Source organism: Macadamia integrifolia, unplaced genomic scaffold, assembly GCF_013358625.1.
Source record: "Macadamia integrifolia cultivar HAES 741 unplaced genomic scaffold, SCU_Mint_v3 scaffold2965, whole genome shotgun sequence".
Lineage (NCBI taxonomy): Eukaryota > Viridiplantae > Streptophyta > Magnoliopsida > Proteales > Proteaceae > Macadamia > Macadamia integrifolia.
This window is the reverse complement of record NW_024869094.1, coordinates 1-14117: the sequence shown is the minus strand read 5'-3', so window position 1 is coordinate 14117 and position 14117 is coordinate 1. Positions and strand designations below refer to the sequence as shown.

At 36.2% G+C, this 14117-nt stretch overlaps 1 protein-coding gene across 1 annotated transcript in view; it reads right to left on the bottom strand.

The window, feature by feature from the left end:
- The window catches only part of LOC122067536 (transcription factor MYB1-like), an 18311-nt gene extending 5445 nt beyond the window's left edge, over positions 1-12866 (bottom strand). Inside the window, exons 1-2 of the mRNA XM_042631378.1 lie at positions 12742-12866; positions 12501-12623 (exon numbers count right to left, since the gene is read on the bottom strand). Coding sequence (XP_042487312.1) covers positions 12501-12623; positions 12742-12866 — 248 coding nt within the window. The remainder of the gene's footprint in view (positions 1-12500; positions 12624-12741) is intronic.
- Between the last annotated feature and the right edge of the window lie 1251 nt (positions 12867-14117).

The window sequence follows — 14117 nt, the reverse complement described above, 5'->3', positions numbered from 1 at the left end:
GGCCTCTGTCCCAACTCCCAACCACCGAGTCTTGATCACTGTTAGTTAAAATGTGTTTTAAACGCGTTTAAAACGTAATTGTGTTTTTTTACCGTTTAAAACGTGTTTTGCCGTATGCCTTTATACAATGCGAAAAAAAGGGGAAACGGTTGAATAAAACATTTAAAACGCGTTTTAAATGCACGTTTAAAACACGTATGCGTTTTTTAAGGGTAAAATAGAAATTTTGTCATACTAATTAGAAAAAAAAAAAAAACCAAAACTAAAGAAAACATCAAAACTATTCGATAGGGTTTTCTTCCCCAAATCCCAAATTCCCAAATCCACATCTCTGTGAGTTTGTGTTGCTTTCACGGTCTCACGGTGAGATTCTCACCCAGTCACCCGGATTCGAGTTTTCCTCTGAACCCTTCTTCGTTGGTCAATTGAAAAAAACTCAGGGAAAAAAAGAAGAGACAAGTAGACAACCGCAGTAGAAGGTCATTGAAAGTCAGAACTTGGGTGTCGACAGCACCAGTAGTTGGTCTTCGAAACTTGGCCATCGAGTCTTCGACAGCAGCAATAGCAGGTCGTCAGATGTCGGGCGTCGACAGCAGCCGATAGAAGGAAACTAGGGCGTCAAGTTGTCAACAGCAGCAATGGCAGGTCATTGGATCGACAGCATTCTTCTTCTTCTTCTTCTTCCTTCACATAGGTATAGTGTGATACGAATATCTATTGGTCACATATCCTCTTCTTCTTCTTTCTTCACTGTTCAGAAGAAATTCCATCTAGCTTATATCTCCAACCGTGGCCTACCATGGGTGAATTCTGACCTTTGCTTTTTATTTTGGATATGTCTTTTTTAATATGGTGTATTAAGTTTTAATTTAGAATTTACATTGGATGCTATATTTTGGATGATATATGCATGAATGTTTGATGTTGATGTAGTTTAGAACATTAGATGCAGGTATACAGGTAATAATCTCTCAAATTACATGAGTATATTGCCCTTTTTTTGGTTTCCTTTTTTTGAAAACTGCACGTTTAATACTCGTACCGTTCGTTTTCGTCCGTTTGACATTTCCTGTTTTGTTGACATTTTTTTTATCGTACCGTTCATCGTTTTTATCTATTTAAAACTCGTACCGTACGTCTCTATTTTTTTTTCGTTCTTGTTTTAACCAACAGTGGTCTTGATCATCTGATAGAGCTAGCCGTGTCAGGGAAGGCTGACTCACAGCTAGAGGAAAAGGGTACTATAATTAGGGATAGACTAGATAAATTCTTTAATTAATGAGGACCACTGGAGGAAACATAAAAAAATATGTCATTTTTTATTTCATGGGGGCCGAGCTTGTCATTTTTCCTTTCATAAGTTTGGGGATAGGGGTCAAACACCCCCACAAAACCCTTTTTTCTTCTAAATATATGTAGGATAAAAGCTTGTACGCCGTGACATGAATTTAAAATTACATATGGACACCTTTTTTAGGACTTAGATCACTATAATGACCCCGTCAAGATGTCTTATATACTCCTTTTATTTCATTGGTTCTTATACTAACTCCCTCCAAAGCTCGAAAATTACACACTGGTTGCATGCAAAACCCTCCTCTATGTGCATATGTGCATGCAACATGTACGGTCAATGACATGAACACATGTCACACCTATTATCATTTAGGAAAAAAAATAATATTCTTATAAAAAATCAAAAATAAGGAAATGTGTCTATCGGCTGAGCTGAGCATACGTGCAACACTTTAAGAATGAACCAACTCCGATCAGGACAAGTTAGTTTCATATGTTTCAGAAAAGGCAAAAAAGGAGTGGCGGCTTTCAGAAGACCACTTAATCATCAAGTGAAAATGGCTCAATTGACACTTACATTTAACATTTGTTTATTTATTTATTTTTGAATTTGTTTTTCCAAAAAAGGAATATGAACAGAAGGGGAAGAACAAAAGTATATTCTTGAATTAAATTTACATATGGGAGATGCCCTTTTCGGCAAAATGAATTGCAACCTATACATGGTGGTACGTGGAGGCCCAAGAATCTTCTTGATTACTCTCTTTCATCTTTAACACCACCACCCACTACCCACCCCCCCCCCCCCCCCCCCCAAAAAAAAAAAAATCCCTCTCCCAATAGAGAAAGAAAAAGACTACTCACTTTCATAACTTGCGCATCACATCACTTGTTTGTAGAGATACTTTTTGGGACGAAAGCTTCCCTGATTCCTATAAGTTGGTGCTGGAATTTAATGACCTTCATTGTCCTTAGACACTCATTTAACTACAACGTTAGCTATACTTTTGACTTAGAAAAACTCGATTCTATATTAATAGTAAAAAGAAACAACAAATGTAGATACTTCACATGGTCAATTATTACTTATAAAAATGTATATCAACCCTAATATATTATATTAGTAGACTATATTTGTTATTCTAGGTGAATGGTTAACTTGTATTGGAATAATTTGCATGGGACCGCAAGTCTTTTCTTTCTATGTTTAGATCAACACTCTGGCCCGTTATGTCTGCATCGTACACAAGTACAGTAGAAAGAAGCTTTAGTAGGTGCCAATTCATAGTTAAATGGGCCACATCATTAAATGAAGAGATGAGAGAGATCTTGTGAAGGGTATGTGTACACCGTGGTCACATGCCTGTCTTTTTCCTTTAATTTGTGAGAAAAAAGGTATCTATGAGCAACACGTAGAGGGCATGCTGACACTCTTTCTATATCTCACCTTACATGAAAGGACTTCTCTATCCTTATTTATCAAACCATTCCATTGCCCCTCATTGGGTTCACTCCCTTGTGTTTCTAGCTAAGAGAAACTTCTCCACCTCACAGTGTTATCAAATGGCCATCGACTCAATGCTTACCTAGCTTCTGTGGTCATTTTGATCCCTAAAATCTCTACTCATAGCCTTGTTATCGTCCATATCGCCCATTATATTTCCTTCAAGCCTAAGTCATTCTGATTTTATAGCATATTGATTGAGCACATATTTTGTGTATATGTAATACTTGATTGTTCCAACAACTTTGGTGGCCAATCAAATGAGAACTTTTGAGATCTGTGATGGCAGAAAAGGTAGGTCCTAACCTAGAACTTGTCATTGGTCTTGTTTGGGAGTCTATTTGGATCCACCCGACTTGAATGAGTATTTAGATGTTTTGATGATGTCCTGTTATGTAAGAGAAAAAAGATTGATTTAGGGATTTTCAAATTAGGGTTTAGAGTGAATTTTTGTCACGGGTTTAAATATTCTTGAGAGATTTTCATTGTAATTTTTCTTCCATCATATAATAAATTATATTCACCTTTGCCCATGAATGTAACACATCACATTGACATGTGAATGATGTTAAATCTCCGTATCATCTTGTGTGAATCTACTAATTTTTATTTTTATCCATATTTTTTCATATTTATTCTAACATCACCCATAATACATTGACATTGTTTGAATGACTTGACAGAGCAACCTGTAAAAGAAAAAGTCTCTCCTCTCCTCAAGTTTGGTCTCGATCTTCATCAAGCTTGGAACCCTTTTGTTGTAATAAGAAAGTTTTTCAAGCAGAATATTAGGACTGAATGGCTCACTATTTGTGAGATTCAGTGCATTCTAAAAGCCAACACCTATCTTTTAAGTGGCCATCCGGGGACCATCCTCCTTTCCCCTCATTATTAGTCCTTTGTCGGTCTTGTCCTATTTTGCGGTCCCTATCGGGTCTGCCTTGAAAAATCACAACCGACAAAGTGCAGAACGCTTTCAGAAAAAGAAAGTGACATTCTATAAAGGAGAAAGTCATAGGTGATGCAATCAAAAAAATTTATAACTTGGTAGGATCCGGCTCCTCTCATAAGTGCCCATCGCTTCGCTTATATCTTGCTCATTAATTCAAATCTTGCCCATAATTATTTGGGCAAGCATCACATGTTCAAAGACAAGGATTCAACAGTTCTCAATGTTTCATTTACCATGCTTTTTCTCAAAGTATTGAATCTTCATTTGAATACATGGCATTTATTCAGATAGCTATGAACCAACATGGACGATAGCAACTCAGAAGAAGAGTCAAGCTAAGCTTGAACTACTTTTTCACACGTGACTCACTAATTATGTGGTTCCAACATCTTAGGGATGGTGAAAATCACATGAAAAGCAATATTTTATAGAAAAAAAGAATCATGTTTTGTTGGTGTAAGAAACACTCAGAGATAGGGCATGTGAGAAGACAATGCTTTTTATGACCAAAGTGTTGAAGATATTGACACACTCTCTCTCTCATTGGTCTTGTATGCTAATGTTTCTTATGTTTGAGGGACATAGTTCTTTTGCTTAAACTTTTATTTTCATAAAGTGCCCCACTTGTTACCTTTCATTTTATTTCACTTCCTTTTTTCTCAAAGGGAAAAGTGTTAGCAACTACACCTAGGCCTTGGCTTGGTGATTTACATTGTTCAGTGGAGTACCTGCCGGATCTGTACTTGGCCCTAAATTATATGTGAGTCTACCATGTAATGGCCAATAGGCGCTTGAACTTAAAAAAAAAAAAAAATGGAAAAAGTGTTTGTGAGCTATATTGTTATTATTATTATTATTAGTTAGGCCCCTAAGAGAGTTGAACTCATGATCTCTTCATTTTGAGGTGTTGCTTTCAATTGTATATTCCCCTTGGGTTAAGATAAAATGATTAGGGTTATTTACTTAGGCATCCCCTCTACAATGTTTTGACACCCAAAGATTGAAACTATTATTTGAAACCCCATGAAATCTAACAGTGTTTATCTACTATAAATGGTTGAATGAATAAACAATTTTACCCTTGTGAGTTATTCAACTGAAATATGTGAAGTTAAAATGATCAACTTACTCTTTAAAGTCGTTGAAATGAAAAATCTTAAATCCATGAATGTGAAGGAAGAAGATTGAAATTTTCTACAAAGCTCACTGCTGCAACTACCCGAGGAATTCTACAAACTACAAAGCATACCAAATGGGGAAAAATTGAAGAAAACTCTTGGGGGAAGAGAGAGAGAGAGAGAGAGAGAGAGAGATCAGGTTTGAGTTCAGTTCGGAATCCTCAATTCCAGCTGGGTCCACTGAGTTAACTCTTCCTTTCTCCCTTAAATGCATCCGAGTCATTTTGGATTAATGACAATCCTTAATCGGTGAAATCATCCCCAATTTTGACATTCTCTTCTCTTGAGGCTTCAAGACCAGATCCTATTTCGATTTTCAATTTTTGATTCTTCTCTGTTCTTTCGTACTACAGTACAAGATCGTGCTAATAACATGATCGGTATAAAAAAGAACTCAGATTAATTTAAGCTTTAAATTTTTCGGGGGAAAAAAAAAAAAAACCAGCTTCGATCTTGCCTTCAACTGTAAAATGATTAACGATGACTGCAACAATGTTGATTCTTTCTTCAAACCTTAAAGGCCAAAGTGGATATGAGGAACCTTCCTTCCAGTTATGGTTCACCTTTTCCGATGAGGCTGGGAACCTTCCTTCCTGCGGAACTGCGTCTGGTAATTCAATTTCCATGAGTTCAACGTCAGTGAAGATGGTGTTTGCAAATGGAAGGGTAAAATGGTCTATTTACTCTCCTTAAAGGGTAGTTTGGGTATTTACAATTTTTTTCATCGATGACGTTAAACAGTGATTGACTAATAGATCGGGGTTAATATGTTGTAATAAATCTTAAATACAAGGGTGGTTCAAGTAAACTTTTCAAACTTTCGAGATGTAAAACAAACTAGCCATAGTACAAGGGTGTCCAAGTAATTAACCCACATGCTGGCCTTCGTCTATTAAGTTTTTGGGAAAAATAAAGCTACCCAATAGTGCTGCATATGCCTAGATCCATATATGGGGAAGTGGAACTAGGTTGTGAAATGATGCTCATGCCCCTACTCCAGTTCCCCATGTGTCAGGGCAGACACAAACACTATCAAGTAGCATTCTTTCTCCTTAATGAAATTATATCTCTTTTGCTCAAAAGGCGATTTGAGATGAGTGCAAAGACTCATTGACAATAAGACCATTCATACATGCTTTGTAGATGTGCCATCAAAGGAGTCTAAATAGGAAAGATCACAATCGATTCCACATCAATTGCTAGGATTCCTTCACCATTAAAAGGCTATCGTCCCACACTAGTCAGCGAATCAGATGAGGATTAATGTCCTCCCCCTAAGAGAGAAGTTGCCTTCTTGTTCCGATAAAGACTTGAACTCATCAGCATTTGAGGACAAATTGCATGTCAATCATTGATTTAGGGGACAATATCAGTATCTATATCTGTCTATACCGATCTAGATTGCATTGGATTGACATGTATTGGTCGGTTTTGATCACAATTTTTTTCTTTTACTATTTTATTCTCAAACGATATGAGTAACCGATTTGGATCGATCTCAGCCAATATCGAAATGATACGACCGATATGATACCAAACCTTGAAACCATTATGTCAATTTAAAACAAAGTTGTTTTTTTATAACAAGAAAAAGCTTAAAAAAAAAAATGTAGTTGTTTTGAATTGGGTTATGGGTGTTGGCCCATAACTTATATTTTTTTTTAAATCGTGCTTTAATTATTTCATGGACCCATCCGAGCCAGTCAGGCCAGCCCAGGGTGGTCCAACCCATAGATTGATGATGATAAATAAAAAAAAAAAAAAAAGAAGCGCCTGATGGCTCAATTGCTTGATCCAAATCAAACCACACATAGAAACAGCATTGCACATAGAAACAGCATTGGATACTCTCTCTCTCTCTCTCTCTCATGCATACACCACGTATACCTGAGTCTTTTAGTACCTTTTAGTCCAATTTAACAGATCGTTAGACTTTTAAAATTGACTGTCAACCATGTATCAACCTCCTATATTACCTTTTTGCTTTGAGAGAGGGAGGGAACAGAAAAATAATTAGAATCAGGATCGGATAGGGGATAAAATAGGGGTAATACCGATCTGATTGGTTCCAATTCCTCAAACCACGATTGGAACTCTTGCTAATTGGATGAAGTTCAATGTGCGAAATCCGTATTGTAGTCTCAAACTGGGCAGGGGAGGTGGGACGGTGGGTTGGGACTTTAGAAAACGTGCAGGCTCAAGGTGAAAATATTGGGACCTAACCATTATCAATATCTTCTAAAATATTCCTAAAAGATACAATGTTGACGTGGCCGATGGAGAGAATAATGGCAGATTGATTGAAGATTTGACTCCCCAATATGTAGCAGATGCAACTTATTTCAAGGGAGTTATTCCGTTATTTCTTTAGAGGAAGAGACAGAGTTGAATCATAGTGATGATGTGATAGACCATGTTGAGTTAAACCATAGTGTGGAGGAAGCCCATCAAGCTGATAATATAGAAGGTACACATTTAGATTTTTCAGAGGAAGCACCAGAGTCGAATGAGGACGGTGGCGTTGCAGTCTTTAGAAACCTGACACATCCAGTAGTGAGAAGCTTTCTACGGAAGAGTCATCACATGAAAAGTGCCATGTACTTTTTTTGCTCTCATGATTGGGCTTCTTAACTCTTTCATAGCATTTTTTTCTAATTGTTGAAGCTTTTCTTTTTACATGAATTGTATTACAGGATTTGTCCTATTTGATTTAGGGACCTCTCAATCTTTCTTTTGTTCTACCCAAAGAAGGTTGTAGGGGTTGCCTGCGTTTGTATTTTTACATTTTTATTTTTCCTTGATACATACAAGTTACCCATAAAAAAAAAAAAATTTATATATCTTCTTAAGCATTAGAAAGTAGAAATACTAATACTTCCTGACATAACAAGAGCAAGAAAAAAGATTGTTTTTCAAAAAAAGGGAATATATATATATATATATATAAACAGAGTATACCTTATATAACATAATAGTTCATTGCTGTAATCCTTTTCTTAGTGCCAACAATCAATCCATCATAAAAAAACATATTTTCTATCAAATTCATTACTCCAAAACTTTCCTATTTATAGATGGGCATAGGAGTGTCAAAATCTAGTTCAAACCAATAAAATCGATCAAAGCAAAGTTTTTGGGGTATTACAACTGAGCAACTGAACGAACCCAGAACCAAACCAAAAGCAGCTCAAAAATTGAAACCAAATCGATAAGAAACCAAAATATTCAACCTGAAAAATCATAAAAAAAAATTAATTATTGTATATAATTTTGTATTAAAAACTAAATCCAAATCAATAGCAAATCCATACAAGAGACCAAAACTGAATCGAAATCGAATTTTTTTTTTTTTGGTAGAAATTTGTTATCGATTTCACAATGAACTAAATCGATCTATTGACCGCCCTAGATGGCGGTGTTTAAATGACACCTCCTTAAGTGTCAAACGGAATTATACTTTAAACTTTTTTTTTATATATATAGAAAATTATACTTTATACTTCTTACCAAATTAAAAGAGTTACTCTTTTTACTACCAACAATACATACACGTCAGCCTAACAAAGACAATTGAAAGAAATGCAAATTTACAAAGGACAATCATCATTACAAATACCTATTTTCTAACTCTGTAGGGTTATCAATTTATGGATGGGCGTGTCTGAAATCTGAATAACACACCACAAGTGTCAATTGGAGTTTTATACTTTAGGGTTGGGGTTCATTGCTGGTATGCAGCCACCAATTAGTGGAGTTGCTTAAGCATTCAACCAAGGAGTATGGCGATCTTTTCATCACTATCTGTATTTGGATGTAAAGACATATAATCAGATAGCGATATTATTTTTCTATATTTTATATTCATTGACATAATTTATATAATTAGAAAAATAAAGAGAAAGGGAAAATGTATGTTTGTTCAGGAGCATGCCTGTTGTGAATGTTCTCTGTATCTCTTTCTCCTTCCTGGATAAAAAAATAGAGATATTATTGCATAGGAGTGGAAGAGAGAAAGACACATGGGAGCCACATTTCCCCTTATGACAATGGATAGAACTGAAAGTTTTAGATTAATAGAGTAGAAATTTCCGAAGATGTTAGTGTGTAATTTTCATCACAATGATTTTTATTTTCTGATATTATAAATATATGTGTGTGGATGATATTTTTTTCAAAATAACCATGGTGTGCAGATTCTTCCTCCTACTAGCGTCATGGGAAGCCTGCACTACCTATTATCACCTACCACCTTTACTTTCCATTTTCCCTATATATGTGAAACCCTGAGAATCTTGGGGGTTGTGGGGAAGCGGCAGACATGATTGCAGCAAGTTCTATGATTGTACCTATGCATCCAACTAAGAGAAGAAAGGACAATGGTGCAGTCTTCGCCAGCCCTATGAACAGGGTGGGTTCTCAAACATGCACTAAATGGTGGTCCAAGCATTAATTCTCCACATGAAGCTTAAACCAAATGGTAATATAGAGGCCGCAGGTCAATCACTAATAGGTTATTGGGCTAAGCAAGGTCCATCATCTAGAACTTTCTAATTTTGTGTGAGAAGCCTAAATAATTGTAGGAAAAACCTCTAGAAATTTGAAGGCTTTAGAGAACCCAAGAATTAGTAGAGGTGTAAATGTTGTAGATCCATTGGCTAGAATGTTCCTGACTATGGAAATCTCAGTACAAGACTTATCATGGGGCCAGGGTTGAATTCATAAGATTAAGAAGCGATGGCTTAATAAGTTCAGTATAGCTAGGTCGCATGTCTGAGTAAGCACCCAAAGACAATAAATAAAATTCAACTAAACATGCTAGTTTTCTTTGTACAAAATTTTCTAAACTTAAAATATGTCTAGCTAAGCCACTAATTAAGACATTTGAGATAACATTTTTGTTTTAACATGTTCCATGCATCAGATTATTAGGTCCAGAGCTTTGGCCAGCTGCATCATTTAAGCAGTTAAGATTCATGAAAGTCAGATGAGGCATTTGCATTATATTCTCTGGATTAAACTGCGATAGAATACAAGACATTGTACACCAACATACACAACAAAAGGTAGACACAAGTTGCACATTTCTCCTCTCTCTCTCTCTCTCTCTCTCTTTCTCATTCATTTTATGCATACAGACACAATTTGCATCATGAAACAAGTTCCCCTTCAACTACCAGTGTATCCCAAAAATTGAAATCCAAACATAAGTCATCATCCCAACCTATAAGACCTTCTTCCAAAGAAGTGTCGTTCCCAACCTCTATTGGTTGCATATCATAATCTTCAACCCAGAGACTTCTAATCAGATCTTCTGTACATCCACCAATATAGCTTGACTTGCCTTTCTCCAGTTCCTTATTTAAAGAGTCTCTTCCCTGTTATAGCCTAGTAGACCCTTGAGTACCATATAGAACTGGACATTTCATGCCCAGCATTTCTCTTGAACCACTGGAAGTACTAGTCTTAGTAGCAGATAGGTCAGGAGAGATAGAAGAAGATAATTTTCCCAACAACCTAGGAGAACTTTTGGAGAAGGCCCATGGCCGAGGCTTTATGACTTCATTTTTCTTCCTTACAGGACTTCTAGCTTCTACTTGTTCCCGTTCCAAAGCAGACACAATTTTCACATGAAATGCAAACATAAGGCCCATGGCCGAGGCTTTATGACTTCATTTTTCTTCCTTACAGGACTTCTGGCTTCTACTTGTTCCTGTTCCAAAGCAGTAATACTAGTTGTCTTCTTGTTGAGGTGAGTGTTCCAGTAATTCTTGATATCGTTTGCCGTCCTTCCGGGAAACCTACCAGCCATTAAGGACCATCTACACATACAAAGAAAACATCACAACTCAAACCTTACACCTTGTGTGCAGTTCCCTCGCATGTATATTGTTAGGGAAAAAGAAGCCTAAAAGAACTATATCTAAAGAACACAGTTGAATTAAAACTCGAGCCTGACTGACCAATTATAAACAAGACAATACCGCTTACATTAGCCCGTATTATCTAAATGATCGATCATGATGCATAGGTGAAATTGATCAAGCCTGATTAAGCCGAATCAGTTGACACCCCTGATGGTTACCCGCAAGGGAGGAGAGATCCAAACTTGAATGGTCTTTGTTATATGTAACTAGAGAGCGATCACGAGCCAGTGTAGAGATATGTGAGACTTGGTTTAGAATGTTATCACTATGAAATCCAAGAAAATAAGTAGGGAAAAAAACAAAAAGTATTAGCAAAGTGACAAATGAGATTAAACTCGATTCGGCATTTAACTTCTTGATAGCTCGTGAATTTATGCATCTAACCACCTTTTTGTGCCCGTCCAAATTTGGATAAAAGAAGACAAATAATTATTTTTAAATAATTTGATCATATTTGACAAGGGTATTTCTAATGGTGATTCATAATATTACTATTATTTTTGGGTTACTCAGAGGGATACCTTTAAGTATAATTTTTCTCTCCCTGATTTTGAATTACCTGAGCTGCAGCCATACTTGTAGAAATCAGATTGCATCGGTTGAAGTTGTTTGGATCAGGTAGGTAAGATCTAAGGGTAAAAAGATCCGAAAAATTAATTATATTTTTAAATAAAATATAAATCCGTTCAATCTAATCCGATCAATAGCAATTCGAATTAATATTGATTGAAACCAAGTCCAAGACCAATCCTGAGTTTTAAAAGCTTGGCTGTAGCTTGGGGGAACTGGGGAAGATAGGTACATGGTTGCTTTTCTTATCTATCAGGCTTTCTACATCAAATAAAAGATAATTATTTTGTGACTCATTATATTGATCATTTATTAGACTGATTATTTCTTTATTATTGATGATGATGATGATGATGATGATGATGATGATGATGATGATGATGATGATGATGATGATGATGAAGGAATTCTCTCTCGACAATTTAGACCAAGAAAAAAGGGTGGGAAATTTTGGTTGGACAAGAGTTGTCCTATCACATTATCACATCATTGGGGAATGTAACTTCATTTGAAAAAAAAAAAAATGGTTAAGTTTTTGTGATCCATTCCATGGAAGTTTCCATGCTCTTGCTAACTAGTATACCACATGAACAATGATTTAATGGATTCAACCATCAAACTTTTCAAATTTTTTACGAGGAAACTCAATCATTTATATCTATGATTTCCGTCTTATTAATTATTCATTTATTTTTAAAATGGCCTACATGGTCACGTGGTCATTGTGTCAATACAAAGACCAACCAAAGGAAACACATAAGCACTCAACCAAGAGGCATAGTGGTATTTATGCCATCTCCTATGTTTGAGAATAGGAGATCTGACTAGGTAGCATTCTTTTTCCCTTTAAAAGTATAATGGGTCTTCGAAATTTTATATTGCCACACGTCAACTTTCAAAGTACCATAGGACTTATTTGTATGCAAAATTTAGGTCCTCACTGGTCTATTACATGTCAAATATTATCTCAAACCACCTAGTATCCTATGGTTGGATAGACCATTAAACTAGCTCAAAATTAAAGAAAATAAATGTCTATGAAGCATTAAAAATCTCACTTAAGAGGTTGCACTTGCCTGTTGCCTAAGAGCTTGTGAAGCCTGAGGAGGAGGTCAACTTCATCTTGCGTGAACCCTCCTCTTTTGATATTGGGACTGAGATGATTTAACCATCTCAACCTGCAGCTCTTTCTGCATCTTCTCAGACCTGAAAAGAAAGATCTTCCTAATTTAGTGCCTTTTTCTTCTTCTTATGTTTCCAACATCTCTCTCTCTCCACAGAAAGGAAAAAAAAAACAGCACCCAAAGACTAGAATACATAATAACTGCTCTAAGAGGAACTTGGCGCGACATTCCTTCTCCATACTTCTCAATACATTGGCGTAGAAGTTGATCTTCTTCTTCAGTCCAAGCTCCTTTTCTCACTCCAAGCAATCGATCCATCCTTACAGATATTGTTTAGTGAAGGAACCTTACTTATTTATAGATGGAAGGGTCTGAAATGTCAAATGAAGTTGTACTCATTTGAACATACCCTTGTCTTATATGGATAAGCGGCATAATTAACGAAAATATTATCATTTCAAATCCTGATTTAACAGGGTTTTTGTCCTAATCTCAAGGTCAGAAGAGTAAAACTAGTCATGGAGACGTGTGCGTCGGAATTTCTACCCCATTCTCTCTTGTAAGGGGTTTGTATGGAAACAAAAGGGACAGTTGTTGGCACATTAAGTACGCAAATATGAGTGTAGAGGATCTGAACTCACTTGCTTGGGCCCTTTTCTTCTGTTGTTTGAGGAAGAAAGAAATAGGTTATTGAGATGGGCATGGAAACTCGTAAAACTACATACATTATGACCTTCCCTAGAGCCTACACTAACAGGAACTCTTGTATTAGGTACACCCTTTTTTAGGGGGCATAGAAGCTTGAAGATAACATGCACTATACGTGAAGCCATAAGATAGTGAATGAGGTCATTATGATGTCTATGGTGGTATGCCAAATGAACAGAATTACAGATAAAGTAGGGATTCTTCTTCATTGCCGGACTTGTGCAAAAATGGTGGTGGACTTACTGTCCACCATGATGAACTGTAAAAACCAGATGTACATTTTGAAGCACTTATACTCTTTTATTTGACACCGATTCAAAAGCTTAACCTACACGACTTGTAATGTAGTGGATTCCACGCAAAAGCAATAATTCCATATCAAATATGAATAATTCGATTTAGAGGTATATAAGTATTTGCGTATCCTCTACTTAATTTTTAGCTCTTGATAATAAATTCTATATGAAACCAACCAAGAAATATCAGAATTAGAGACGTGAATTATGTGACATATAAGGATTTAAACACCCTTTCCCTTGGTCCTTGAATGAAGGGTGTTATTCACCACTATTCACAGGCCACAGAGACAATGCCTCAATTGATTTGAAAAACCTGACAATTTTACCCTTTAGCTGATATAAAAAAACTATTAAACTGTAGATAAGATTATCTCTTTTGGATTATTATCTTACAATTTGCAGTGGTATGCCTCTCAAAGAGTATGCATGCTACGTGCATATGGTCCAACCACAACTCACAACTGAGAATTGCTCACCTCTGCAGAGAACTGACACTTCTAGTGAGTAGTCGGCAGTGTTTCTTTCAACTACCAGTCCATCCATCCATGCTGTGCACGAAAAA